Source organism: Aptenodytes forsteri, unplaced genomic scaffold (assembly GCF_000699145.1).
Source record: "Aptenodytes forsteri isolate BGI_AS27 unplaced genomic scaffold, ASM69914v1 Scaffold213, whole genome shotgun sequence".
NCBI classification, from domain to species: domain Eukaryota; kingdom Metazoa; phylum Chordata; class Aves; order Sphenisciformes; family Spheniscidae; genus Aptenodytes; species Aptenodytes forsteri.
Window position 1 is genome coordinate 1147694 of NW_008795522.1, and position 27360 is coordinate 1175053.

Below are 27360 nucleotides of genomic sequence, written 5' to 3' on the forward strand. Positions count from 1 at the left end.
CTCGCCGCCAGCCGCTGCGGAGGCCCCTCTGCCAAGGCACGGGTGAAGCGAGGGGGGCCTGACAAAGCCTCCCGTTCCCGCTCTGCGGATGGGGGGGCGGCGCGGGCTGGGCAGCAGTAGGGCGCGGAGGATCCCGGTGAGAAGGCGGCTGTGTCACAGGCTGGTGGTGAACAGTTGGCAGCGAAAGTCCGTTTGGCTGCCAGGTGGGCCCATCGGCGACAGTCGCTTCCCGGGCATGGGAACCTGGAGACGCTTGACTTCTGTTACAGCGGCCAGAGAAAGCAGAGCTCAGCTGATGCTGGACAAAAGGAAATTGTGTCCCTGCGAAGCTGCTGTGCGTATTTTGCGTGTAGCGATTGCATCAGCATTTCTGAGAGCCTGGGCTACGCTCTTCCTGCTGCACACAGCAGCTCGCTTAGCTGCTTGGTACAGAGAGAACCCCTCAGAAATGGGGAAGGAGAGGGGAAGAGTGCACTGAAAGGGGCAAGGTGCTGACATTCAGAGCAAGATGTTTTCCAGGAGAGGAAGCCAGAGTTCAGCCAGACCCTGAAAAGCCTGGGAAAAGCAGCAGGCTGTGTCAGTGCTTACAGGCAGCAGTGCTGAAGATGAGGTCCCGGGGCCCAAGTGACTCTTGGGCTTGCTCTTCACTGAGCATCTTTGAGGCACTTCTGGCTTTGTGCTGATCTCAGGACCCGCTGCTAGCGGCCCGCTGTTAGCACTGTTGGAAAGATTGAAAGCAGGCCTGTTGACTGTAGCCACTGCTTCTTTAGGGAGTAAAACAGATCCCAGCAGAGCCCTGATTCTTGCTTTTTCCAGACCATTTACTGTAAATATACACCGTTCTCCTGCTACCTCGCTGTGCCCTGACTGGCTGCTCCTGAGAACTCTCAGGAGAAGCCAGAAATGGGAACTGATGTTCAAGGTACTAAATAAAGATACAGGATTTCGTCAGCAATCCAGCTGCTCACCTCGGGCTCCAGCCTGGGCAATCGCAGTCTTGAATGCTGCGTTGTCGGCCTCAGCTCTGCTCCCTGCCATGAGCTGCAAGGTGAGCGTGGCTGGTAGACACAAACCCCACAGTCTGTGAAGCAGGTTGGTGTTTGTAAGGCAGGAACAGTGTATGGAGCATCAGAGCACCTGAGCCATCTCTGGATGTGGGCTGGGAGCCAGAGCAGCGCTTGCAGAGCCGAGAGGGGAGTGGATGCAATAACGGAGGTGTGAAGCTCAGAAACACCCACCGCAAGCAGCCCTGGGGCACCCGCTGCTCAAAAGCCAGTCACAAACCAACCGCAGAAAGGTCTTGATTTGCCTGAAAGAGGCAAAAAATTTGGCTGGTGGCTGAGCAGGAGCCGGGGCGTCTCCATTCACTGAGGAACTGCGCTGAGGGGGGAACTCTGCACCCGCAGCTGTTCGGCAGTGACTGGCACAGCCGTGCGACTCGGCGACGGCTCCGGTGAGCTGAAGGGGCTGAGACTTGGTCCTGTCCTCACTACAGTACAGTGACTTCCCCTAAAGAGTGGTGACAGAGGGGGGACATTTCTACACGTCCTCAGTTCTGCCGTCTCCAATTCCCACCCTGAGCAACTTTGTTCAGCTTTCCTCTGCCTCTGTGAAATGCCAGGCGCAGGCAGCAGGTTTATCTGTAGAGGAGGTTGCTCTATGCTGTCAAGTTTCTGCATCTTCCCTCGCCCCAGATGTGTCCTCCTTCCATGGGGTTTGGTGCCTGTGGCACCAGAGAGAAGGTTTCCTGCAGTTCAGCCGTTCCCCACTATCACAGTGCAGGAGTTTCCTGCAGAAATAGCCAGTGCCCAATAGCGGCTGGTGACAGGGATTCAGATCTGCTCTGCAGCCAGAGCAACTCAGGGGCTCAGAGAAGTCACAGGATCCCCGTGCTTGGAGATACTCTGGACTCAATGGAACAAGGTCCTGAGAAACCCGATCCAAACTGGCTCTTCTCCGAGCAGGATTACAGACCACCAGATTGCCTCTCCCAGCCGCAATTATTCTTTGATTCTGTGATTTCTTCTTGTCTAACTGCAAACACCACTTTTACAAAAACGACCCAGAGCGAACGTGCCCAGGAGCCCTGGCTCCATCCCTGCTCAGGCAGTGCGCTGTGTCCTGAGAGCCAGACAGCCCGTGCTGCCTCAAAGGCACCTGAGCAGTGAGAGTTCGGTTTCACTTGCCCCCTCCAGAACTTCGGAGCCTCCCATGACCAGCCGAAGGAAGCACTGCTCCTGCCCACGCGTTTGGTGGGTGCAGGAGGTTCCGGTGGAGGAGGCATGAAGCAAAGGCCCTTGCCTCCCTGATTGTAGCGTGACATAAAGTAACACATTTGTAGGGCTTCAACTCGATTGTATTAAGTGTGCACATACTAATTTAGATGGTAACATAATCGGTAGGGATGGAGATCCTGATCAGATGGGGGGAGAGGAAAGTAAGCCCTCTTCCTGGCCCAGGTGAAGTCCATTCAAGTTGCAAGTCAAAAGCTAACTGTTGCATCAACACTTACCTCGATACCACCTGCTAGTCAAATTAACTTGAGATGAAGTTTTTTTGGCAAAATCCACTGCCATAAAACCCCATTGAGCGGCACAAGACTACATTGCCGTCTCCCAGCCTGTGGTCCACGACTGCCGCCGGGCAAGGCTGTGCTGAGCTGGGCAGGTTGTTCAGGGCCGGCTGCTGGTGTGGGGCTTGTCTTCGTTACAGTCCTCTGGAACTTCTCAAGAAAGAAAAGCCTACCAACCCAAAGGGGCCTTAACATTCTTGGGTGGGAGCTGTCTGGTGTTGAAAGTTTATGCTTAATTCTGCATTTTAGCATTTTCTCCTAGATTATTCATGGAGCAGAGCTTCATTCTTACTGGTCTGTCAGAATCAATACCAGCTTCTTTCCAAGCAGAACATTTTGACCCTTGTTTTACCTTCAACAGTAGCTTGTGAGTTTTCTCATCTCTAGCTATGCACAGATGCAGACCATTTTGAAGGTTTATATTGTCCATTATCTAGCTAGAAATGCCAATTCCTCTTCAAACCCTTCAGTACATCTTGTCCTGGAAAGGCAGCGATGGGGTCTGCTGGCCGCTGTGAATAGGGTCATGTCCTGCTGTGACCCAGTTCTGACGCTGGCGCTTCATCTGCTGAGCTTCAGCAGAACCACACGCTGGACCCGTGTTTTTTTTTTTTTTCCAGTACTAGCCAGTTCTGGAGCTGAATCCCCCCAGAGGCCTTTGCAGGAGAGCAGGGCTGGTTGGGGAAGGGAAGGAGGAGCTACTGACAGCTCCAGGTTCGGTAGCCTGGAAAGTCGCCCTCCACGTACCTGTCTTCCTGCTGGTGTCAGAGGCGCACGGGGTAAGACAGATCCACGTACGAAATCAGTGAGTGCTTTCTCGTGAATATTGCACTCTCCCAAGCGGGTCCTTTTACCTTTTTGGTTCCTCACATACTTCTCGCTGGCTCAGGAGTGACAGAGAAGTTCATCCTGAGGGAGACATGTCAGGAGAGGCTATTTGAAATCTAGAATAATGGGTCAGGTGTTTACTGGGGGACCAGGCGGTGGGGAGAGCATTCAGTCATCAAAAGGCTGCTGGAGCAGGACGCTGCAGTTTGCCTTGAAATCAACAGAAGGTTTTGGAGAGGTATTTTGTAGCCACACCATCGATAGACGAATTAATACCGGGCTCCATTCATCCCACATTTCTGTGGCGGACAAAGGGGCTGTTATTTTTTGCAACTGTGGACTCTATTATAACAGTATTATCAGCCTTTTCCTCATCTCTGCTGCCACACTCTTCTCAAGCAGATCTTGCAACAAATTCACCCCCACTTAGCAAGTCCTCCAGGCCTGACAGGTTTTTGTGCCGTGGATCTCAACAGATGGAGCAGTTGTTTTTTACTACCACACTGAAGCTGCAGGGCAGAGGCACAGCTGAAGGTGGCTGCCTGGTCTAACACCGGGTTTGTACATACCCTCCACACAGTAGTTAGACAAATGTCTTGAAGGTAGAGAACAGAAGCTAAATTCCCACTGGCTCAGGAAATATTTTATTCTTTATATTTTCATTAAAAAATAAACATAGGAAACAAAACCACAGAACACTTGTGTGATAGAAACAAACGCAGAAGGTCAGAGCATTGGCTGAAAGTGCATAATTAAGTCATGCTACCACGTCCCTGATCCCACCCTGTCCCCCAAGCAAGGAGTCAGCAGTAAGCTCAACGAGCAGCACTACACAGAGCCCAGGCACTGCGGGGGCCAAGCTGATGGCGGAGGAGAGCCCGTGCTCCCAGAAACGCAGCAAGGCAGGAGACATGCTGAGGAGAGAGTGCTCTAGCGAGCCAGTGATGAAGCTCTCACTTGGGGTTCGTGGGGCAGGCGAAGGATAGCTAGTGTAAGAGGATGTGGAGTTACAAGGCAGGGGAATAAACAGCTGAGAACAAAGGGCAAAATGGAATCCTGGACGTCACTCCAAAATGGCCCTGGAAGCAGAAAAATCCTAGGTAAAAGGAAAATCAACACAATGAACTTGACTGAAAGGCTGACGTGGGTGCGCTGGACAGAGGTCTGTCCAGGGACGAACCCCAGTCACTCACCAGCAAGATCTACAGGGATAGTAGCAATTGTGTCCCTACTTTCAGGGCCTCAGCCTCTGCAAGGTGATCTCCCCACGGGGGTGGGAGCAAAGGCATTGCCGCACCACAGGAAGGCTCCTGCTGCCAGAAAATGCAGCGCTTTGCAGCTGGGTCTGTCAAGCTTTTCGAGGGAAATATGATGTGATGAACCTTGCTGAGCCCCCTGATCAGAGCACGAATGCTGCAGACCTGCTTCTACACCAGGCAATGAGCTTTTCCCCCTGCCCTCTGCCCCCTGCAGCCTCAGGCTTTTGGGTCTCAGTAGTTGACAGCTTTAATCTGCGACTCCTTTTGTGTGCAGACCTGTGAGGAACCTGCAGACGCAGCTACAGTGCAGGACCCCCTTACACACGCTCACTCAATTTGGCTCTGCACTGATGTGTGCTTGAGGAGCATGTTTAAACATTCAGTATGTACAAGATGAATTGAAGCTGGAACATAAGAGCAGCTGGATTCACCCTCACACATCCATGTGGCTGAGAGCAACCAGAGGACCTGCGTGCTCCTGCAGCGGCTGAAGAGACCACCCAGTTGTATGTACATGTCCTTGGAAGCATTCACCAGGCTGGCTGATGCCAAGCCTGGGGGCATCTCTGCTCTGCCGATAGACTTAGCCACAGGAACAGCAGAGAATGCAGCTTCTCCTGACCTACTTCACCACCTTTCGCCAGCTTCACACAGAGCCCCCGATTTCAAATGACTGCTGAGAGAACACGTTTATGCACATGCTCTAGTCAAAAGCAGCACAGAAAGCTGCTGTTCTGGTGCCTATTTCCACAGCATCCACAACTCTCAAGAACAGTCACTGCAAATCACTTGGGACTCTTCCTCCAGCTGAGACTTTTTAGGTTGTTCTTCTTTGTAAGTTCCCTCCAGATCACTTCTCCCGAAGGACGCAGACTCCAGCGTCACAGCGCTGCATCCCCAGGGAGGTTACCACTTCCCAGTTGTCAATGATGGGATCGTAGCACTCAATGCTGCTCAGCAGTGAGTTGCCATCATATCTGCAAGGACAGAAAGTTACAGGTGAGGGATGCTGCTGAAGGAAGTGGTTGAGGTGTCCAGACTCCTTCCCGGGAGGCTGGACAGCTGCGTACAGCAGGAATGGCCTGAAATAAAACCACTGCATTAGGCTCCCTTTTGCTGTCTGCTGCTGCTCTCCTGCCTGCCTTGGCCCTGGACCATCACTCTGCCTATTTAGGTTGGGCATGGTGACTCTGTGGGCTGTCTCCTCTCATAAAGCTTGAAATGTAAATGCGAGGAGAGGCCACCTGAAACAGGGCAGCAGGCTGCGTCACCTAAACTCACTTGTTCCAGCAAACAGATGTGCAGGGCATCTCCCTCTCCAGCCCAGGGGAGCCGCTTACCCAGCGATTGCATACAGCCTTCCCCGCAGCACGGTGGCTCCCACGTAGCAGCGGGGGGTTGTCATGCTTGTTACAGTTGTCCAGGAATCAGTGCGAATATTATAGGCTTCCACCGAGGAGAGATGTGCCGTCCCATCGAACCCACCAACTACATAAATATGGTCATTCAGCAGAGCCACTCCAGCCCCTGGGGAGAGACAAGGCGGCACAGTTACACCCATGAGCGACACCATCAGCACCGTGCCTGGGGCTCGCTGTTACGAGGCTGAACTAAGTCAGTTCCTCCCTCTTCAGAGGACATTTTCTTATGCTCGTATCTCCCACAAAAGTGCTGTCATAACCCAGTCTCTTCTGTTGTTGTTGTCTCCAATACGATACATGAAAACCTGTAACTCTACCAAATGCTGCTGAATCTCTGGCATAAGGGGGACTGAGCAACACCGTAGCCAGGGCAGCAGTAGCAACATGAGTGTTCACCTTGGCTGAAAGACACCCCGACTCCCTGAACAGACCAGCACAAGGCTCGCTCTGCTGGCGGGTAGCCGGCTGGGACTCTGTCACCACAGAGACAGGTTTCTCTGGTGTTTCTGGCTCCCTGGTGTCAACCAGTCCCTGGCTGTTACAACGAGAATGATGCTGCTCCGTGTGAAGCTGGAGGAGGGATTTCTTTGACATTGCTCCTCTGGGAGGCAGGGAAACGAAAACTGGTGTCCACTGCACAGTCACAGAGGCATAAGTGGCCAAAGCATCTGTCTGAACAGCTGTTCTCACCTGCCCCAGTAAAAGCAATCAATAGTACAGTTGGCCCAACTGGGAATTTATGACAGCAGCAGAAAATAAACCTCTGCCAGCCTCTGTTCCTCATCTGCAGCCCCCTTCAGGTAAAGCACCAAAGAACGCAAGTAAGATAACAATGCACTTAGTGGCCTTCGGTGCTCTTGCCAAGCCACTCACAGATCTCAGCCACTGCTGTTTTGAGCTGCATCTCGAGAGCAGAGTAAACCATGTCAGGCTGTTACCATCAACATGTTGCACTGATGAATATCCTGAAGGAAACAAGCCAGCTACCCTGCAGCTCTTGGGCACCAATCTGTTTCTTTTACAAACAGGGTATAAGAGATTTTCTGTTCCACTAAATGCAACCTCAGTGTCTGTCCTTGCTGAGAGCACCAAAACAGCTGGAAATGGCCAGGCTGCCCCGATGGCCTCTCTGATAGCTTCGGTGAGGAAGACTTTGGCTGAGAAGAGAGACCAGACCAAGGCCTAATCAGGGAGGTTGGGTCTAGCAATGCAATACGGCCATTGTTTCTGAGGGGTGGCCTACCTCCAGAATCTGTCCTAAGAGATGAAGAGAAACAAGGAGGAGACAATCTCTGTGAATAAAGGCAAGATTACTTTTAGTCTTGGTCTTTCTTGGAATTCAAAGACCCGCAAGCAGAGAGCTCTAGAAAGAGTGTCGAAGCCTCGGGGCAAAAGAAGTCCTACAGGGTCCAAGGTCACCAGGATGGATGGACTGGAACTGATACCAGGATGGAGGTTGCAAGTGCAACTGGTATCTAAGCTACTAGTAGTTTGGGGTGTTAGTACCACAGAGTGGCAGCACAAAAACCTGGGCCAAAAAATGTTCTCGGGCACACCCCAATTTCAGGCCTCAGTGCTCCAGGTCACAGCACTGAGGAAGGAACCTGGCTGAGTCAGTGCCGGGGTCAAGAGCCTCACAATGTTCCTGCTCGCTTGTGGCACTGAGGAGTCTGCTCTGTGGGCCGAGGCATTGTTACCAAAAGCCTCTGAGTTCTGTGGGAAGCTATCATGGACCTGGGAAATGCTTTTTATAAAAGGCTTTCCCCTTGAACTCTTTGCTTTTGGTCTTGCCAGAAGCCATCTTCTCTGGTGCACACAGCAGACCCCCTGGGGAAAGCCGTCTCATCCTTAAGCCTTCTAGAGATCTGTGGATAGGTCTCGCATGTTGCCTCTGACATAGGAAAACCCACAGATTTTATCACGTGTTTGTATGTGGGTCTTCCTGGATGTGGAAAGCGACCAACTTCTAAATCAAATCCATTCTTGGCATATGGGAAATACTTTCCAACCCATACTTAACAGGAATAGCCCTGTCACAGGAGTAAATATTTAAAGCTTGGCGTTTTGGTGAATGCCACTGCAGGCACAAAAAAGCTTAAATGCTTTCAGAACAGAGACCAGTTTTAACTGAGTAACCAGCTCTTGTCCCTAAACAAGAACACTGCAGCAGAGAACAAACAGAAACAATGCTGCCTACGCTAATTGTAAAGGACATTTATTGAAAGAACTAGAGAAAAAGCAACTTCAAAAGGGTTTTGAAAGAGGGCTGTAAGCACAGCAGAACTACTCCATTGAGAACCACAAAGCTGTGGAGGCACCGAGCATCCTGCCCATGGCCACAGCTGCTCGCTAGCATGGCCATGAAGATCTGGGGCAGGCGGCCTGAGGCGCAGTGCAATAGCAGAGTGCCAACACTTGAGCACACAGGAGCTGCACAAGCCCCACAGGAACTCTGAGAAATGAATGAGAGCTGAGACAGAAAGTTACTCCAAAAGTAGGATTTAAACTATATTTTTCGCCTAGATACAGCTGCCAAACGTAAAGCGCAGGGCGCAAAGCAGGAAAGACAAACTAAGAGTTGGTGGCAGGTAATTAATGTGTGACTGCACCATGTTTCTAGTCATTAGCGTACGACTGTTGCAGCATGACACTGCTCTGGCAGTGCTGCTCTCTGCGTTAGTGCTGCCCCAGGAGCTGATGCCCAGCATTTCACAAAGCGGAGCGCAGATGAAGGAGGGCCTGCCAGAGCACTCCTGCCTTTGCTGTGTCCTGTGCAGCTGACGAGCACCGACTTAGCAAACTGTCCCATTATTGTGCACTATGGTCTGTAGTTTGTTCCTTGCTAGCTTTTCTCCAAGCCGTGCACTGCTCCTAGTTATGGAAGTCACACAAGACTTCCTCTCCCTCCCTGTAACCTCCAACGCCCCTCTCCACATTCCTCTATACACATGTTAGCATGGGATGGAGACATCAGGCATGCGAAAATTAATCTTTCTCTTGGGGAGTTAAGTCAGCATGTCCTAAAATCATCCCCTCTCAAAGCCAAACCACCCACTGGGGCCAGTCGACATCCTCCAGGGTAGCAAGACAAGCCAGCAGACTGCTTCCTCAGTGCAGCACAAAACATTTTGACCTCAAGGCACTGTGGGCTTTTACCTGAGCGCTTAGTGGCCATTGGGGTGACATTTGTCCAGTGTCCGGTGTGGGGATCATACCTCTCTACAGAATTCAGTATGTTCAGCCCATCATAGCCACCTGAAACAAAATACAGGAGCAAACCATGAGTCTGACGTCTGGAAAACGTTTTCGGTGTAGAGAGCAATAACATGCCTGGTGCATCCTTAGCACGGTGTTGCACCGCAATCAGCACAACTCACAATGCGCTGGGGCTGGCAGACCAAAGAGGATCTCTGCAGCTTGCAATGCCAGACTGGAGCCAGCTCAGAGCAAGGTCTGCCCCTGCACTGCACAGGGCCGTGCTGGGAGAGAGCATTACCTCTCCAAACCAGTACAACCAGGTTAGCACCACGCTGCCCAAAGCTGCCTCTGAGCATGCTAATGCCAATGTTGATGCTGTCCTGCTAAAGCAGATGTACAGCTTCCAGACCTGGCGCTGGCTCACGGTCTGTGTGCTGCAGCCGCCAGCTGACGCTATGAGGCTACACAGTGTAGGCTGGGATGTCTCAAAGAGCTGTTTCACAAGAGGATACCAAGAAATCTCATTGTGCAGCTATAGCAAAGGAGCAGCATGCTGGCATCTGCCTCGGGGGACAGTGTGAGGAAGAGGAATTTGGGAGAAGGAAGTGAAACCCATAAACCAGTGTCCAATATCTGTGACTCCCCAGGAACAGGACTGTAACAAATGTGGGTGCAGTGCTAGGCCTGCCTTTTCGGGGGCCCAGAAGGTGTATCTACAGAACAAGCTTACTGAAGTCTTCAGAGTGATTTGCTCTCTAGCACTCTCACCGTATTCACAGCTGGCATGGGTCTCTGAAAATGAAACGAGCGCTACGGAAAGGAACTGGAACACATACAGCTCAGGATCCATTTCTGGAGCACTACAGCCAACATTGCTTTGTGTGCAGCAGATGCACCCTCTGTCCTGTGGCTATCTGCTTCATCTCTAGGGCATCTTAGCCACTGCCTAGTCTCCGCAAACCTCAGCTGGCACTGCTCATCCCCCGCATTTCAGCCGTCCCTCAAATGTAGGCTGATTGTGTCCAATTTGCTTCTGACAGCATTTACTGTAGTTCTACGGCAGCTCCAGTCTAAGCCATCGCGATGGTAACGGTGAGAACAGGCTGCATTCGCTGACAGAGCTGTGCAGCGCCCAGTGCAGTGAAGTTACATCTTCTTTTCTAACCTGGACATGACATAATTGGTGCTCCCCACAGACAGCATCTGCACTGTCATTTCTGTAAAAAGCAAGTATTTGTAGAACGCCTAGAGGTCCTAAGGGTACCTACCGAGGCAGTAGATAACTCCGTTAGCTACAACAAGCCCTGCTCCTTCCCGTGCTGTCTGCATGTCTCCCAGCATACTCCACTGATCAATGTTCGGGTCGTATCGTTCCATACTGGTGTGACGTCGGCTTCCATCAAACCCACCGGAAACATAGATCATGTCTGCAACGTTAGACAGAGGTTGGACTCAGCAAGGTAAGTATCAAGCATGCACATAGAGCAAGGCGGCCCTCACAGATGGAGCAAGCCTACAACATGGACTGCAAAATACAGGAACAACTACAGATCTTGGCACATTCGAAGCTGAGACAAACCCAGCCTCTTCACCCTAGCTCACTGCATTAGCCTGCTCACAGACCCAACAAACTAAACAAATGTAAAACCCATCTGGCCCTTAAATCTGCTTCTTGCTGTTGGATGAAACAGAACATGCACACCCCAGTTATTTTTTTCATGCTGCAGAACGTACTGAAACGCTGCCATGCCCAAACCCTGCCTATCACTAGCATCCTGTCAGCACCTCCTCAAAGTAAATGCTGACAAGGTAGTAAACACACAGGTAGCAAAGGAAAGAAGATCCAAAAGACATGTCTGGATCATCAAGATCAGTCCCTTATACTGGATAACCTAATTCATGCAACGCTTTCACAAATCTGTCATCTACAAAGCAGCTGCATTTTAAAGAGAATTTTCATTAGAATAGATTAACAATCTAAATGAATAATATTTAATCGATATTAATTATTAAGAAGATATTCTAATACAAGCATTAAAGCACAGAATATTTATTAGAGTATTCAATTCTTATATTGCCCATTTCCTTCTCATGCCAAGTTATACTCATAGAGAACAATCATATCCCCTCTCAGCCTTTGCTTTGCCAGCATAAGCAAGCTGAAGTGTTCTGGTTTGCTCAGTAAAGTACTTTTCTTCTTCCAAGTCTGTCCTAAGAATCCTCCTCTGCACATGCTCCAGTTTCAGCCTCTCTCCAGTGCCGGATGGTTATTGCTGTACTTGGTGTCCTGTGCTCAGTAATACGCGACACTGTCACCACCCCGAGAGCTTCCCACTCCATAATCCCTCATAGAGTTCCTTTCCCTCGATGCACAGACACACGCCCTAAGAATGAAGCGGAGGCAGAGCTCCTCTCAGGATATGTGGGCAAGTTTTCCATTTCTACATCCAAATGATGAGAAGCCAGAATTTCAGACTCACCTCCTCCCTTGGAGCCATCCCACTCTGCACATGCCAGCTCAGGGCATTTCAGGACGAGAACTGAACAGGCTGTACTGCCCTGTCAGTACGGTGACCAGGACATACCTCCAAGGGTCGTGGCTCCCGCCAGGCCTCGCCGTACGTTCATCGGAGCCACGGAGTACCAGATACCATCCTCATCTGATGTATAATCCAAGCACTCCACCGAGCTGAGACGGGAGCGACCATCATACCCCCCAATCACATAGATCCGATCATGCAGGGACACTGTAGCAACGTAGCGCCTCTTACGGGTGATGCTCTAAAACAGTAAAAAGAATAAAAAGGTCAAGGAGAGGAAATAATACTGATGCATGGAGACCAACTGCTGTTCTTCCATCCTCTTTTGCTGCTCTTTTGGAAAATGGCCCACTTCCACAGAGGCAAACAGCACTATGGATTTAAAGGATACAGCCCTGGCTAAAATGCTTAATGACTGCGTCTGCCTTCCTCTGCCTGTACTCTCTCTCTGCCACGCTCTCTTCTCATGGCCAGGCCTCTTTGCACTAAAATATTTTGCATTAAATGTCATTTATCTTATGCCGCTACTGAATCTTTGATGCATCTCGGGGGTTTGTGTGCCTCCCACTGGCTCCCTGCAGAGACTGTTAATGGGAAAATGCGGAGACTCGGAATATTTGATGAAAATACCTGAAGCTTTTAGCCTCCAAAAAAGAACAGAATTTTGGGACACTAGGTGATACAGGGTCTTCTGTGATTAGCGATTTTAAAGAAGAGGCAGTTCTCCACCTTTTCACACAGATAAAGGTGATTTTAAATTTGGATAGAAATAGTCCTCAGTGCAGGAATTCTCTCTTCCTTACTATCTCCCGTTATGCTCAGATACAATGAAACCAGAGAGATCATGCAGCCTGCCTGAAAGCAGGACTGATTATATTATTCCTATTGACATTTCAATTATCATCACTAACCTTAAAGCTTAACACCCCTTCAATAAGAAACATGATAGCTCTCACTCCCACAACAAGGATGTGGGTCTCTGTAGGCTCATCTGATTAGAAATATGACAACCACCTCTTATACAAAGCTTACTCAGCAAATCTGCAAACGTGAAGCGGTTTCAGCATTTGCTATGTAAACCTCAGCAACTCTAAAGAATTTATGGCAGAAATTCTAAGCAGAACACAAAGAGGAGCCCAAAAAGGAATGTTATGTAGCTGCTGCTACAGGATCAGTGTTTGATCACAGCCTGTTCAACCCAGTGGTGGTCAAAAATGGTCCCTTACTGGCAAGAAACTCCACTCCTGAGTCTTCGGGTCGTATTTCTCCACAACATCAATAGGTGACTGCTGGCTGCCAAAGCCGCCGATCACAAGCAGGACTTCATTAGCTCCTAAAGCAAAGAGGGAGAGCAAAGTCAAGTCAATCCCTTCACAACCAAAGGGTCACCTCAAGGGAATCACCCTAAGAATCTCTGAGCCTTCCTTGGTGCAACGAGTCACCTCTAAATCTCTGTTCTCATCACTACTCTGAAGCTGGCACCTAACCTGAGTACAGTCACCTGGACTCCCTCTATCCTCAGCGGGGAGAAAGAGAGAGAAACTCTTCCAGAGTGCGTGGCCGTAAGACTAACTCAGGTGTCAGGAGCTGTCTGCTGGAGGGCTGTTCCTCGTTAGAGGGACTCTGAGAAGACAAGCTGGCTAAGTTAGGTGCTGAAGTTGGCTCGATAATATCTTCTTCTGTATTCTTTCCACGATTTTTTTTTCAAACCTCTTGCCACCCCAAGAAAGCTGAAGGAGGATGGCTGCTTCCCTGCAGCCTCCTCACAAAACAGGGCCTTCTCCCCTCGTTTGCAAATGACATCCAGACCAGATGACACCTTTGTTCACCATTTCACTGACAAACAAGTCAGGCCGACTAAAGCCTGAAAAATTAATGAAATATTTTCAGAGGAATTGTCTCTTAAGTCTTTTGTATTTTATTTGAAAGTTGCCTTCCCTCTACTTTCTTTTCTCTGAGATTGTCCCTGAATTTTTCTTATTTTCTCCCTGAGAGTTAAATAAGACTTGGGACCTGGTGAGTTTTAACTTCCCTTGTAACGATTGCCATAGCGGTAGGTTTCTATCATAGTTTTAAAAATAGATGAGCATCCCCTGAATCCCTTGGGCCCTTTCTGCAACAGGGAGTTTTACTAGAGTTTAGAACTGCTCAGCTTTTCATTGCAGAAGGACTGAACGCTGAGCAACAAAGATTTAACAAGACCCTGTCTGTCACAAAGCAAAACAGCTGCCACCTCAGATTAAGGAGAATAATATAAAAAATAACTGGGAAGGATTCACAAAAGAGCTCCAACAACAACTAGGAAAGCCTCCTGTACAGTATGACAGCTAAAAGTGCAATCATTTCAGTTTATCCCATAGAAAGTTAATACACAACTTGATCACAGTTTATAAGTGACACATGATAAGAGCATTGCTGATAGCAGATGGTATTGAATTAATTAAAAAAGGTAGGGCTGAATCCAGAAGATGAACCTTAGCAATAAGGTGCACAGTTTTTGCCAGTATAATTAAACAATAAAACAGTTTTGTGATGTGCACAAACCACAGTTATCTTCACTGTAACACAGCTGTCTCTCACCTCGCAGCTCTTTTTGTTTCTGACACTGATACCTGCCTTTTTAGACAGGAAGAAACTCTTCCCACGCTTCTTGGACAGCTTTATCAGGTGAAGCATTTCAACTAAGAACAAAATGAAATGCGTCTTTCTAAAATGACAGATCGAGCTGAACTGCATGTCATTGAAACCGATGTAGGATGTTCCCAGAAAAGCAGGAGACACGCTGTGGCCTGGACTATGCTGGAGGTCAAACCACATCACAACAACATTCCCTTCAGGCTGATAATCTAATCAACCTGTCTCTCTGATAATCTAATCAACCTGTCTCTCTGACAAACCTAATTTGCCCTCCTCCTTTAGTGGATAAACTGCTTTCTGTCCCTTAAAACAGTGTTAATAACAGGAAATGGCCATGAAGGGTTTTTCAGGGTCCCTCTCCACTACACAAGCAGCAGCACTGGAGAACACGCAGGGAGGTTTGCTTGCAGGAAGAGCGGTCAATGCTGGCACTGATGGCAGTGCCCTGTGAGTGCGCCCGGGATAAAGGCATGGCAGAGACAGTCCAGAGAGTGAGTGTGAAGATAACAGAAGGGGCATCAGGTGAGGAACGGCCACAGTCATGAAGAAGCCAGTAAAATACTCTTCCTTCTTCTGCAGGTCATTCCTACTGTTTGTGTTGCTCTCAAGTGCTTACAGCCCTAAGCCAAGCATTTTCCCAACTATTTAGTGACTGTGCTTGGTAGGAGTTACTGAAATAGAGGAAGAAATGATCTTTTATTTGCCTTAACACAACTGGGGCGGGCAGGGGAAAAGTACCTCTGAAAGGAAAGAGGGACCTCTCCATCTCCCTCCTTGTGCCTTCCCCTCCGAGATTCCCTGTTGAAAACTTAGCTTCACTGTAACACAGCTGTCTCTCACCTCGCAGCTCTTTTTGTTTCTGACACTGATACCTGCCTTTTTAGACAGGAAGAAACTCTTCCCACGCTTCTTGGACAGCTGCATGCTGAGACAAACACATTTGGAAGCACCAACAACTCAGGAGACTGGTTTTATGGTTACAGCAGAGGCCTGGGATTAAAGGCAACCACCTAGTCCCTGCATTGCCACTAAGCAATTGTGCTCTGAAAAAAACGTACCTCTGTCCTTTGCTCCAGTCCCCTTTCTGTACCACTGGGACTGTGGATCGACGAGTTACTGCTGTGAAGCACTGCGGTGCAATTACAAGGCGCTAGACATGGTGTATAATACAACACCTGCCAATACCCCAGACCTTCTCAGTGTCCTTTCCTTTGCTGCTCACCTAGACGTGCTCTTGTCCTGGGTCCTTGCATCTGACTCCGGAGCTCGGGTCGAAGATGAAATTTCTTAGCTTCATCTACGAGGTCTCTGCACTGCAGACTGCATCGTATAAAAGGCTGAGGAAAAACATGAGTCACTGGTACACGCAATGTATTTTAAGATCACTCATAAGAACTGTCCTAAAGCCAACTCTCATCAGTTCAGACAGCATTAAAATGGCTTGTGTGCAGGCTGTAGCTAGTAGTGTCACAAGGAAATGCAAAGACAACCTAAGACTGGACTGCAGCTGAAAAGATATGGCTCAGTTCTCGCGCAAAGCCTGGCACTGAAGATTCCATAATGAAAATAACTATATTGGAAAACTAAGGAAAAGCCACTTTTGCTACACTTAAGCCAGCAGAAGTATGTCTGAGAAGGGGGACTGGCAGTGAAACTACACTTGAAATCAGTTTGGCTGGCTCTGCCCCACATAATCAACTCCCAGCATGCACCTGCCATCAAAGAAGAAACAAGGAGCACAGCACAACGAAGCAGTTTTGCTGGATCTATTAGCTTGATCCCTGTGCACATGGAGCTATGAAAAGACTACAGAAGCAGTAAGGTCTTCTTTAAAAGAAGCGGGGGGCACTGCAGCCCAAGGACAGTCTTATCTCCTCCTTGCATAATGCCGTGTAATTACCTGCTGAGGGCCTGGACCAATCTCCCCTGAATGCTCAGTGTTCAGTTCCCTCTGGGTGTTTGGTGCTATATGCTGCTGCAATAAGTTAAGATTTACTTTTACAAGTTCTTGGTGCTTGTGCAAGAAGGCCAGGGTGTTCAGAGCAGATGATGGCACACAGGGCCAACACTCTACTCTCCATGCTGTCCCAAGATGATGATATCCCACCAGTGTGTGTCACCTTCAGTCTGGAGAGGCCATCCTGTGCAGTAAGAAAGCTGAGGCCCTGTATAGACACTATCTTAGGCTGGTTTTGGAACAGATCTAATTGTTTTGGTACCAGTCCCTTTCATGTTAGCTTCAATTTCAGTTTAAAGTGGACCATAACAATCTGACTAAACACATTTTAGCTCCGGCACAACTTAACTGCCTGTTAGCTGCCCTTATTTAAGAACATCTGTAAAAGGCAGCTATATCACATTAGAGATGAATGTTGCTAAATCAGCCATTTATGTAGAGAAGTCTGTCATTCAACATTCAGCACTTGTCAGGTGACAAGGGCTAGCGACCACTGATTACCTCACATCACCATCAAACCAGAATGCTGGATTGAACTTCTCTGTGCCTTCCTTTCAAACCTTGCATGGGGTCAGCATCGCTTCCTGTTTGGAATTAAACTTCCATTGCAAAAGCTTAATTATTTCTTATCATCGCACACATTTTGGTTTGCCTCTGCAACACCCCAGCCACACAAAGAAGCATCATGAGATATGGCTCTGACTTGTGTGTTGGCCTTGGACCTACACAGCTGCTGTCCTTCTCGTTCAAAGATACCTGCTTGCCATCTGCACCTGAAACAATTTCTGAGGAGCCATTTCCTCCCTAGGATCGCATGCCAGCAGCCTTCAGCCTAGAGAAGGAGACCTGCTAGCGCTTACGAATGAAAGGCAGAAAGCACCTGTTAGAAAACTATAACAGATGACAACAGAAAGGTGCTACATATATCGGGAGACAACTGACTAATTGCCCTGCATGGGGCACTCTCCCAGCTGAAAAGTAGGATGCTGTAACTGCTGGCACAGCAAACTACTTCTGAGTAAAACAGTGGGCACTCCAGCTGAACAGGGGCAACTCCGTAGTGTCAGCATCAAAAAGCATCAGCAGAGAAAGCAGCTTTTAACATGTTCTGTTAGGACAGCAGGAGTCTAACCAGGGAACACGGCAATCGCACACAGATACTGGCTCCCAGCTGTTCTGTGTCCATGCACCCCGGCTGCCGATACCTCGGTGTCGATGACGTCTGTGATGTAGCGGGGGGTGAGAAGCGGCATGCGCACGTACTGCAGCAGTTCTGGCAGTGATGCTTCCCGCTCTTTTTTCGAGTGCTTCACCCAGTTTATAACTGCCTCAAAAACTGGCTCTTCAGAGTCCACCTGGAAAGAGGAGACACACACTGATCAGACTGCAGGATAATATTTCAGCAACTGCTGTGGAACGGACAACTTCCAGGCTATTGACACTGCTTCACAGCTAGCAAGAGAGCAGGACATCTCAAGTAAGAGTTTGTTATGGAAATTCCTATGAGCTGTATTTACAAGCACTATAAAATTCCCTCATTTCCTTTTCCTTAAAACTGCATTTCTTTTTTCCTTACAGCTGAGATCAACAACTGGCAGTACGAGTGCCAGAAAAGTAAGCTTTATGGTACGCAACAGAGCCAGAAGCTGGGAGCCACCACTTTTGAGAGAGCCCAGTGACAGGCTGTGACTCTCGGGGGAGACGGGGAGCAGGGCAGCTCCCCCGACTTCTCAGCGGAGCAGGAGTTATGGTCCTGCAAAATGCAAAGTACCATCATAAAGATGATCAGAATCACATTTCCTTTTTACGGAGCAGTGTCTCACTTAACCCCCTGCAGCCCTGTGCCCATGCACTGCCCCTTTAACCGCCGAGCCATACCAGGTACATTTAAGGTTTTTTTTTTTTCTTTCAATCCACATTTAAGAAACTATAAACAACTGGATTTCAGAGTGGTGAACCCCAGGGCATGAATGTTACTGTTCTGACTAGTTTATTTCTCTCTCCATTTTGGACCAGCACATGCTGGTGCTTACACCACTTCCAAAGATTACGCTGACTAAACCATCTAAATTTGATACTTTTAGAGAACCTCAGGTGCTTTGGACATCTATGATTACCAAAAGCAAAAGAACCGTAAAAAGCTCTATAACATATTATTTAGGCTTGGTTTTCTTTTTGCATGTCTTCAGATCATCCAACGTAAAAGCAAATCAGACATGAATTTAATGTCATGAGGGCTGTTAACTGTTATTAAATATGAAGATAAAAGGAGATATTGTAGTAAGAGGATTGAGCCTTCCCACCGATATATGACTGGTACACTTTGAAGTTCAGTTTGAAGCCGTCTGTTGCAGAATGTTCTGAAGCAGGGAGCCGCAGAGGTTAATTACGTAAGGCAATTCTTCCAAGCCATTGATTTATATTTGTTACTGTGTAATTTGAAATGGCCTCTTTCTATTTGAATAACAGGGAAAGGACAATTAGAGCTCACAAAAGGAGAGCAGAGTACTTTACTGTTTCCAATTTTCCCCACCTCCTCCTCAAATGCAATAATCCCACATCATTTTATCCCCTCCCAAACTGACTGTCCTCTGATATATTTAACAGTTTTGTTGTTCGTGAAATAATTTCTGTTTTCTGATAAACGATGAGTAACATTAAACACAGCATCACAGTGAGGACCTGCCATTATATGTCTCGAACAGCCAGGGGATTTTCCGAGGGTGCTCCACATCACCTCTGCACTGGCACAGCAACAGCTAGATTTGCTTCGTTCACCTTCTTAAGCTATTACAATGAATGCACACCTCACTGTGTGTCTGCAAGGCCTGAATCTGTCCTTCCCATCCACAATGAATTTTACTTCGGCTGTGTGGATCATCTGATTAGTCTGGCTGGGTCGTTCTCAAGTTCCTCATTATTTCCTCTTTGCTGTCCAGAAGCGTTATGTCAGTACTCGCCACAACCCACATAAGCTCAAACCCTCACAGCATTAAAACTGCAGCTTGTTAAACACCAAACACACTCAGCCTTTCTCCACTGCTGATCTCGGCCTGTGCCAGGGTCTTTCACTGCTATCTTGCATGCTCTTTGTCAAGCAGACTTATTAACAAGAGGATGTCAGCTTGGCTGAAGGCCACTTTCAAGGCATACATCAAGAATTCTCCTCTGGCTACCCCTGTATTGTCTTTTCAGGAATTCCACCAGAGATAATTGGTTTGCTTCTAAGAGTTCATGTTACTGTGAACTCTGAATAGTGATTGCTTCAATCACTTCTTTTAGAATAGAAGCAAACATCAACTCTCGACGAAGTCCATCTCAATAAAAAAAACAAGCCCCCTCCTCCCCATTATCAAGGAACGTTCAACTTATTTCAATTCTCAAGAACATACATATTCATAGAAAATTTGGAAAAAAGTATTTGACAGGTTCCAGCCAAATAGTAAATCCTCCAGAAACTAACCTTAAGGGAACAAAATCTGCATATAACTCCCTGAAGATTCAGACTACCCTGCACCATCGTGCATTCTGCTGCTTGTAAAAGTAGAGGACACCCAAATGCCTGGGATGACACATGCATTCCTTGTGCTGCTGAGTAGCATGCAAAGGTCTACAAATAGAAGTTAAAGTCTTGGGGGTATTTCTGAAATGTAGGCATTGAGACAACTTGTCTCTGTAACCTCTGAAAGCTCCTCCAGGGGAAGGAGGAGACAAGGGAACAAGAACTCTGCAGAGGTAGCTAACTGCGATGGCCTTACTTGCAAGAAACACTTGTGTGACAACAAATTCTTACACAGAAGCTAAATGTTACTGATCGATTTCAGATTACATGGCTAAAAAATTAGAAGCTTCCTGGAAATTAAAATTCAAATTCAGGAACCACGTGAGAAGTCCACCATAGGAGGATGGACTAATTTCTGACTGGTTTCAACGTTTTACTTCAATGCTTTGCACAGTAACGGTACTTTTCAGGTTTTACCTGAATTTCATCACACTTGATGAGCTTTTCAACCTCTTCTTGATTTAAGAGGATAAACTCTTCATGCTGAACCACCTCTGGAAAATGTTTCTGGCTGAAGACCTCTGCAGCTTGCATTAGATCAACACAATTGTGTGTCTCAGCAAAATCCCGAATGCCCAAACAATTTGATGGATCCAGCTGGCTTTCTAGAAACTCACAGCAAGCTTGTTTCACACCTACGGAAAATTGGAGGGGTGAATAAGCACTGCACGCTTACTATCAATCCACTGCTTTGGAAAGGGCTTCAGAAGAGAAAGTTCCAAACAATAATGAAAATCCAACTCAAATATCATGCTTAAAAATACTACAGAAACACACGCATGCAAATATTTCTTTGGAGGGGCGTGAAAACGCTAAGCAGTAGACCATGCGTTGGGGCTGTTTTGATCTCTGGCTGTTCTATTTAAACACAAAAATTAAATAAATCTGATACTAGGAAAAGACTCAAATGTGAGTTATACTCAGCTTCATGGATTATAAACAAAAAATGTATATGCTAGTGGATATGGCTACCAGATTTCTAGGTTTTCTCCACTGTCATTTTGATAGTTGCCTGGGATTTGGGATAATTGCCTGGGGTAGCTCCATAGGTGCACGTTCAATGACATCAACCAGTTTGTTACAACCCAGACATACTATGATGGCGGGTCAAATGACATCAAGGATTTGCTTATTATTATAAGTCGACTGAGCTGTAACATTTGTGTGCTATACAGCCCACAGTTCCTCCTGGGAATTCTCACGCAGAAATACAGTAGCCCAAAGCATGGAACAATAACCTGGTTTATCACCTTTTTTTCCACCCAAGGCAGTTCCTCTACCAATGAGACCACAGTGCACAAGACAACAGAAATTTGACATAAGTATTTATAAATATCATGCCTCCCACAACATGTCTTCCATTTACAGAAGGTCAGACAACCCAAATCTCTGAAGAGCAGCAATTGTGCAATTTGTGCCGGTACTTGGCAATTACCTTTCAGCTGAAGCAGACATGCTGCTGGGAGCAATTCTTGGACGTTTTCTACTGTCACATGAACAGTTTCTGTATATACAAAGTCTAGCAGGATTTCCATGGTGGAGGCTGTCAGTCCCTGGATATCTACGTAGGGTTTATCTTTCTCTGAAAGCTGTAAATTAGAAGTGAGACAAAGATTTATTTTTCAGTAATGTGATGAAAAAGCCAACAATGCTCAGCAGTTTTAAAAAATGTGATCTGTCAGAGAGGTTTCAACAGAGATTTGTACTTTCTCTTCCTGTGCTTACTGAAAGAATAAGGGAAAGGAGGGAATTTCCCTACAGAATTCACTTACAGGGTGAGTAAAAGAGACAAAGTTCATTATGGATCGGGAGGACGATCCATACAACAGTTTTACAACTGCATTGTAAAACCAGCAAGCTGAGATTAGAGATAGCAGAAATTACATGCATCATTTGTGCAAGACAACTAAACTCTCTCCTCCATGCAGTAACTCCAAGCTTTACTACAAGGAACAGTTCAGGGGGCTTCCTCCCTGGGCTGGATGCGTATGACACACTGCAGTGTACATGGAGTCCCCACCTCACCGCTCCGCTCTAAAACCAAACCAAATAAAAATCTTTCGTAACTGTTCAATTCCTGATCCATTCTGCAAGCTTATGGTGAAGGTTCCTAAAAAGAATGACTATTTATAGGCCAGAAAGTTCAGAGTTAAAGGTTAAATGTAGGTTTAGCTTAAACATTTGAAAGTAAAATGATAGTGATGGTACTGATACAATGCTGACTTTGTCCCCTGACCATTTTATTACCTCTAAGATAACATCATTTTGGAATAATTATTTTTTCCAAGGAATGTTAACCCTCTCAACAGCCAATCTTTGGGAACAGTAAATTCCATGAATCCACCAAATTTGCACCTCTATAGGTACAAAACTGAGATTATATTTCACAAAGCATCAGCGTTGTGGTTCAATGCATCCATCACAAAGCTGCTGGCACAGCATCTGATGATTCATGAACAATGGGCTAGCAGGTGGACTCACTAATCACACCCTGCACATAGCTGCAAGCTCATCAGCATGAATGGACCTCAACAGAAGGATGTCTCCATGCAGCACGCTGCAAACCCAACCTTTTTTCCCATGATTTTTGAAGAGTAGTCAGTATCAGTGCAAGCACGATTCAGCTGAAAGCCCATGGCTTTTCTTGCCAACAATGAGCCTGAAGTTGGTTACAGACAGATTGAGCAGAGACTCAGTGAACAGAAAGCATGATCAAAGCATGATCACTTGGCTTAGAATCTGCCACAGCTGGGGAAAAACGAGGTAATACAGAAGTAGAGAAAATAAGAGCAGTCAAGGATATTCCTGCAGAGGCATTTGATGACACAGCAGCAGAAGGGAAGAAATGTCTCTGCTGAGACTGAGCCATTTCTATGATGCAGAGAGATACACTTCACAGTAGAGAAACACAGGAGGTAATGGTGATACTTGAAGTAATTTGAGGGAAGAGGCCTTTCAACTCTGTTGACACAGTGAACAAACTTTATGGCATCCCGAGTCAGAAAGGAACAGCAAATTACCTTGTCTGACCTGCTGTACGACAGGCCATGCATTGCATTTAGAAGCTAAAATGAGTTCCTAACTTGGGCTAGACAAAACATTTCCAAAACAAGACTAAGCTCTTTGGTACAACAGATAAAGGCCACAGATGTCACCAAAGGTCAGAACTGATCAGAGCAGATGTTCATATGTTTCCAACAAGCAAATGGAGATGTAGACCATACATGCATAGAAGAAAGAGGATAAGAAGTTACAAACATCTATTGACAGGAGATTACAAGGGCACCAGACCTCCTGGTAATGTATTACACTGCGTCAGGTAGAAGCTGTAGACATCTGTTCTTCACAGATCGGCTTGGAGCTGGTGAAGAAGCTCCTGTCCCCACAACCAATATTCAATAATCAGCCATGCACATACTCTCTTTATACAAAACACAAACCATGGGGACAACACTAATACTATACAGATAATCACCTCCTGCTTCCCTTGTACTTCTGGTACACTCCACTACTTGGTTGTTATTTGGCTCACAGTTTACTCACGTGCTAAGATTGCTTGGAAGAAAATATTCCAAGTAACTTCACACAATATATGTGATGCAGAATAACTTGGGAACCTAGCATCATACCTGTGAGAAGGATCTCAGAGTGGAGACAACTTGATTCTGAACATCCCATGAAGTCTCTGAGCTGTAGCTCCAGACTGCATATGCAGTGTTTGAGAAGTGTTAGTGCTGTGCTGTTGGGACAGAGCGCGTCCCTCTTTTATCAATACATCCACATATTTGGACTCAGAAGCAAGGCAAAATTATGGTCATACAATGCTAATCAAAACACAGTACAAGCAGCTTTCCTTTTGCAGGTGTTTAGCGGTACGAGACATTTCTCTGCATCTCTGCTGTTAGAATTTCAGATTAGTTTCCCCCTTTGTTGTTTAATATCAGAGTTCTGCTAACCAGCAGGAAGTAAAGCGATAAGGGATTGATACTCCCTCATACAAGCACATTTCTAACATGACATAAAAAGTATGCAGCAGTACAGATCCAGAAATCAACTGGAGCTATCTAGGAAAACACGTTCCCATAGTTAAGGAGAGTCACTTGGAGACATCAGGGGTTTCACCCCAGGATGCCTAAGTTGCTGAAAGCCTTAAGGCAGGGGCTGCAGGTCATAGCTCTGTTGTGAAACATGATGTTGCTGTCTCCCATTCCATCCATAAATCACGCAACTCATTCTGCAGGAGAATGGGCCTAAAATTTTGGCACCACTTTCTTATCTAAGGCCACTTCTTGTTTTTGCCTTCACTAATGCAGGTACACAAAAGTATGTTGTAATAAACCCCTCCAATTTCTTCTCACCTATAGGGGAAAAGAAATGCTGGCATGACAGTGCTAATATGTGGCTCACCGCATTCTGGAAGGTGTTCACAGTACAGTGAAGATGACCGTGTAAGAACCTGGAAACAGAAGTTGTTTATTTTCAGAATAAGACGACTATTTCTCCATGTTCTAGGGGAAAAAAACCCCTTCAATTTCTAGAACATACCCTCCAAGAGAAGACAGACTAGTTTCTTTCTGACGTGGAGCCAATGATCAGCTCTTAACATATCTCGAGTTAGGCTAACTTGTCCAAACAAAGACAGAAATGACAGTGCAAAACTAGGATCCAGGGGAGCATTTGCTAAAACTGCTCTTCAATTTTCACTGCAAGGAAGAGCCCTGTAGGTAAAACTGATGGGCGTTTCAGTTTTCCCACACTGCTCAGCACAAGGGCAGAGAAAAGTGTTGTCAAAAGCCAGCGGTTCAACAGGTGATCAGCGGCTTCTCCTCATTCTGGAAAATGGGAACAGAAAAATGGGAAGAAATTAATACTAAGTAAGACAGAACTTTTTACAGTAAACGTTAAAGCCAGAAGTGAGAGAAGGAAGGAAACCAGAGACACAGGGATTGGCAAACGCAGTTCTTCATGATGATAACCTCTGATGACAGTCTCAGTGCTACACTGGCCATGCACAGATGTAACATCATGAACGACAGTGGACATAACCCAGGGATCAGTTCTGAACAAAGCCTTGTGTAGCCCAAGTCTGACAAAAGCCACACATTACAGCTAGCCAAGTAGTCCCCAAATTCACAGGTGACGAGCGATGAAATGCAAAGGAAGCCCTCGCAGAGACTGTTAGTCCATTATGCAATCCGGCATTTTGAGTTCCCTCAAGTTACAGCCGTGACCAAAACACTCTGTACCCACAAGTGTTTGGAGAGCAACCAAATGCTGCCCCTTGACGCTCACCAACATACTTGTCATTGACACACATAGGAAGCAGGTCCACTTTGAGGCTTACCAAGCTGTCATTTCCTGGAAAGAACGCTCTCCCACAAACACTCGGTAATTGTGTGTGCCACTTGGCAGGTTTGCCATTTTGGGGTTTCCATAGGAAAAAGCAAATTTGGAAGAAATACAAACTAAGCAAAAGAAGTAAAACCCTTAAAGCAGTGGCAATTCGGGAGCGTGAGAGATCGAGCAATCGTGCCCACTGGGCACTGGGCGCACTTATTTTTCTAGGAAGAATTACATCTACGAATTAAGGTCACTACAATGTTACAGTTAAAATGAGAGTATAAAGAAGGAAGGAGAGACGATCCCAGCTTAGATCCAAAGTATACCAATCCTCAGCCTTTGTTAGCAGCCACAAAGGACATTCTGTAGCACACAGAGTGATCGGATCTCTGTATACTGCCTAGATAAAGTCCAGGAAGTCAAAAGCACTGACAGGAACATAGAAGCAAACACAAAGAAGCAGAGACAGTCTGCTGTACTGCTGTGCTCCTTGAAGCTATTGGTAAACAGAGAACTTCAGCCTCCAGGGACTGAATTTGCTTTGTGTATTTTTTTTTAAAATTACATTTCCTTTATGCAGAGAAAGAGCATAAACCTGACAAATTTACAAATTTCATGAAGACATGGACAGAAAATATATTGGTATGTGGTCAGACCACACATGTCTTTTTTTGGTTGCTTTGCACAGGACTATAAAAACTATGACACCTGCTCACCCGACACAGCACTGAAAGAAGCAGGCGCACAGACAGCTCTGCCAACAGTGTTCACTGCTGGATAAAACAAAGAAGAAAATTATTCTCTCCTGCAAGGACTACTGGGCTAGCAGGGAGGTCTTTAGGACCTTTGAGCCACTCTGTGATTTTCCTCCCTGCTAATGGGGAGTTGCTAGGATAAGGAAAGCACCTTCTATAAGAAAAAGCCACAAAGATTGATTCAAACTTATAAAAGACAAAGCCAGGCAAAGCATCTCGTAAACAACATGAATGAGTGCTAGCTTTAGCTCAAATATTACCTTTCAGTGATTCAGAAAAATAGCATGCAGGTAGTGCAAGTCAATACAGTAAGTACTGTGAGAGCAACGCTCCTCACAAGCGAGATTTGCCGAGTACAGCAACGGGGGCTTATAGTGTCCCCCCAACCCCAGTGCTAGAGGTTGCATCCTCTTCGCAAGAGCAACAGCACAACCCAACACGTACCAGCTGATCAGCCAGTGCGAAACACAGACCAGAACATGAGTTAAATACCCTCCATTTCAGTTTTAAAGGGCTACCTTAATTCACCACCCGGTCTAAGACACACACCACGGCTCGCACAGCTTTGCACTAGGCCTGGCACCCTTGCCAAGAAAGATGCCCAGAGGCATGAAGACCATAAACCACCACTAGAAAAATTAGTAAATGTATCAGAGCCTTCCGGTTTGCCAGCTCAGGCTGGCAGCTCGCAGGTGCACAGGCTGGTCATGCAGCAGACAATGATTCAGGACCACGGCCCCAACCGCAGCCACGGTCCCAGCTCCCACCATGCCATGATAAAGGGCTCTGGGGCCACCATGAGGAGACCTAGAATCACCGCAAGGGGATCCCAGGGCCACCGGGAGAGGATCCAGAGGGCTCCAGGGCCACCATGAGGGTATCCTGGGCCACCACGAGGGGCTCTAGAGAGACCCAGGGCCATCATGGGGGGATCTAGAGCCACCATGGGGGGATCCTGGGCCACCACGGGGGGATCCAGGCCCAGCTGCTGAGCAGCTTGATGGAGAGCAGCCCGAGCATTGGGCGGCCCTGCCTCCTCCGCCCGCGGAGCACCCAGGGCCGGCGGCAGCCCGCGGTCTCGGGGCGCACCGACCTCGCTGGTGAACATGGCGCAGAAGTAGTCGCTGCAGGCGGCCAGGACGATGCGGTGGGCCGGGAAGTCCTTGTGCTCCACGCGGAGGGTGACGTCGCAGAGCGTGTTGCTCTTCCGCAGGGCGTTCATGGCGTTGAGGATGGACTTGGCGTGCGAGTTGGTCATGATGTCCTTGGGGGGGGCCATGGCGCCCGGCAC

At 47.3% G+C, this 27360-nt stretch overlaps 1 protein-coding gene and 1 long non-coding RNA gene across 3 annotated transcripts in view; one reads left to right on the forward strand and one right to left on the reverse strand.

Annotated features, from left to right (window-relative positions):
- LOC109279529 overlaps positions 1-3072 on the forward strand; it is a 25177-nt gene extending 22105 nt beyond the window's left edge. Inside the window, exons 3-4 of the long non-coding RNA XR_002086223.1 lie at positions 2677-2688; positions 3062-3072. This is a non-coding gene — a long non-coding RNA (uncharacterized LOC109279529). The remainder of the gene's footprint in view (positions 1-2676; positions 2689-3061) is intronic.
- Positions 3073-3401: 329 nt separating this feature from the next.
- Positions 3402-27354, reverse strand: KLHL12 (kelch like family member 12). Of its 2 annotated transcripts, XM_009281893.1 has the most exons (11): positions 27163-27354; positions 21410-21563; positions 20392-20609; positions 17618-17767; positions 15678-15792; positions 13045-13151; positions 11864-12059; positions 10547-10705; positions 9237-9335; positions 6000-6186; positions 4030-5636 (listed from the first exon to the last, which is right to left on the reverse strand). In XM_009281893.1, exons 1-11 carry the CDS (start codon positions 27346-27348, stop codon positions 5510-5512), a joined length of 1698 nt encoding a protein of 565 aa, XP_009280168.1. In that variant the 5' UTR covers positions 27349-27354; the 3' UTR covers positions 4030-5509. The 2 variants fall into 2 exon arrangements, with proteins under 2 accessions (XP_009280169.1, XP_009280168.1); XM_009281894.1 differs by lacking the exons at positions 4030-5636; positions 6000-6186 and adding an exon at positions 3402-3481.
- Positions 27355-27360: the final 6 nt, after the last annotated feature.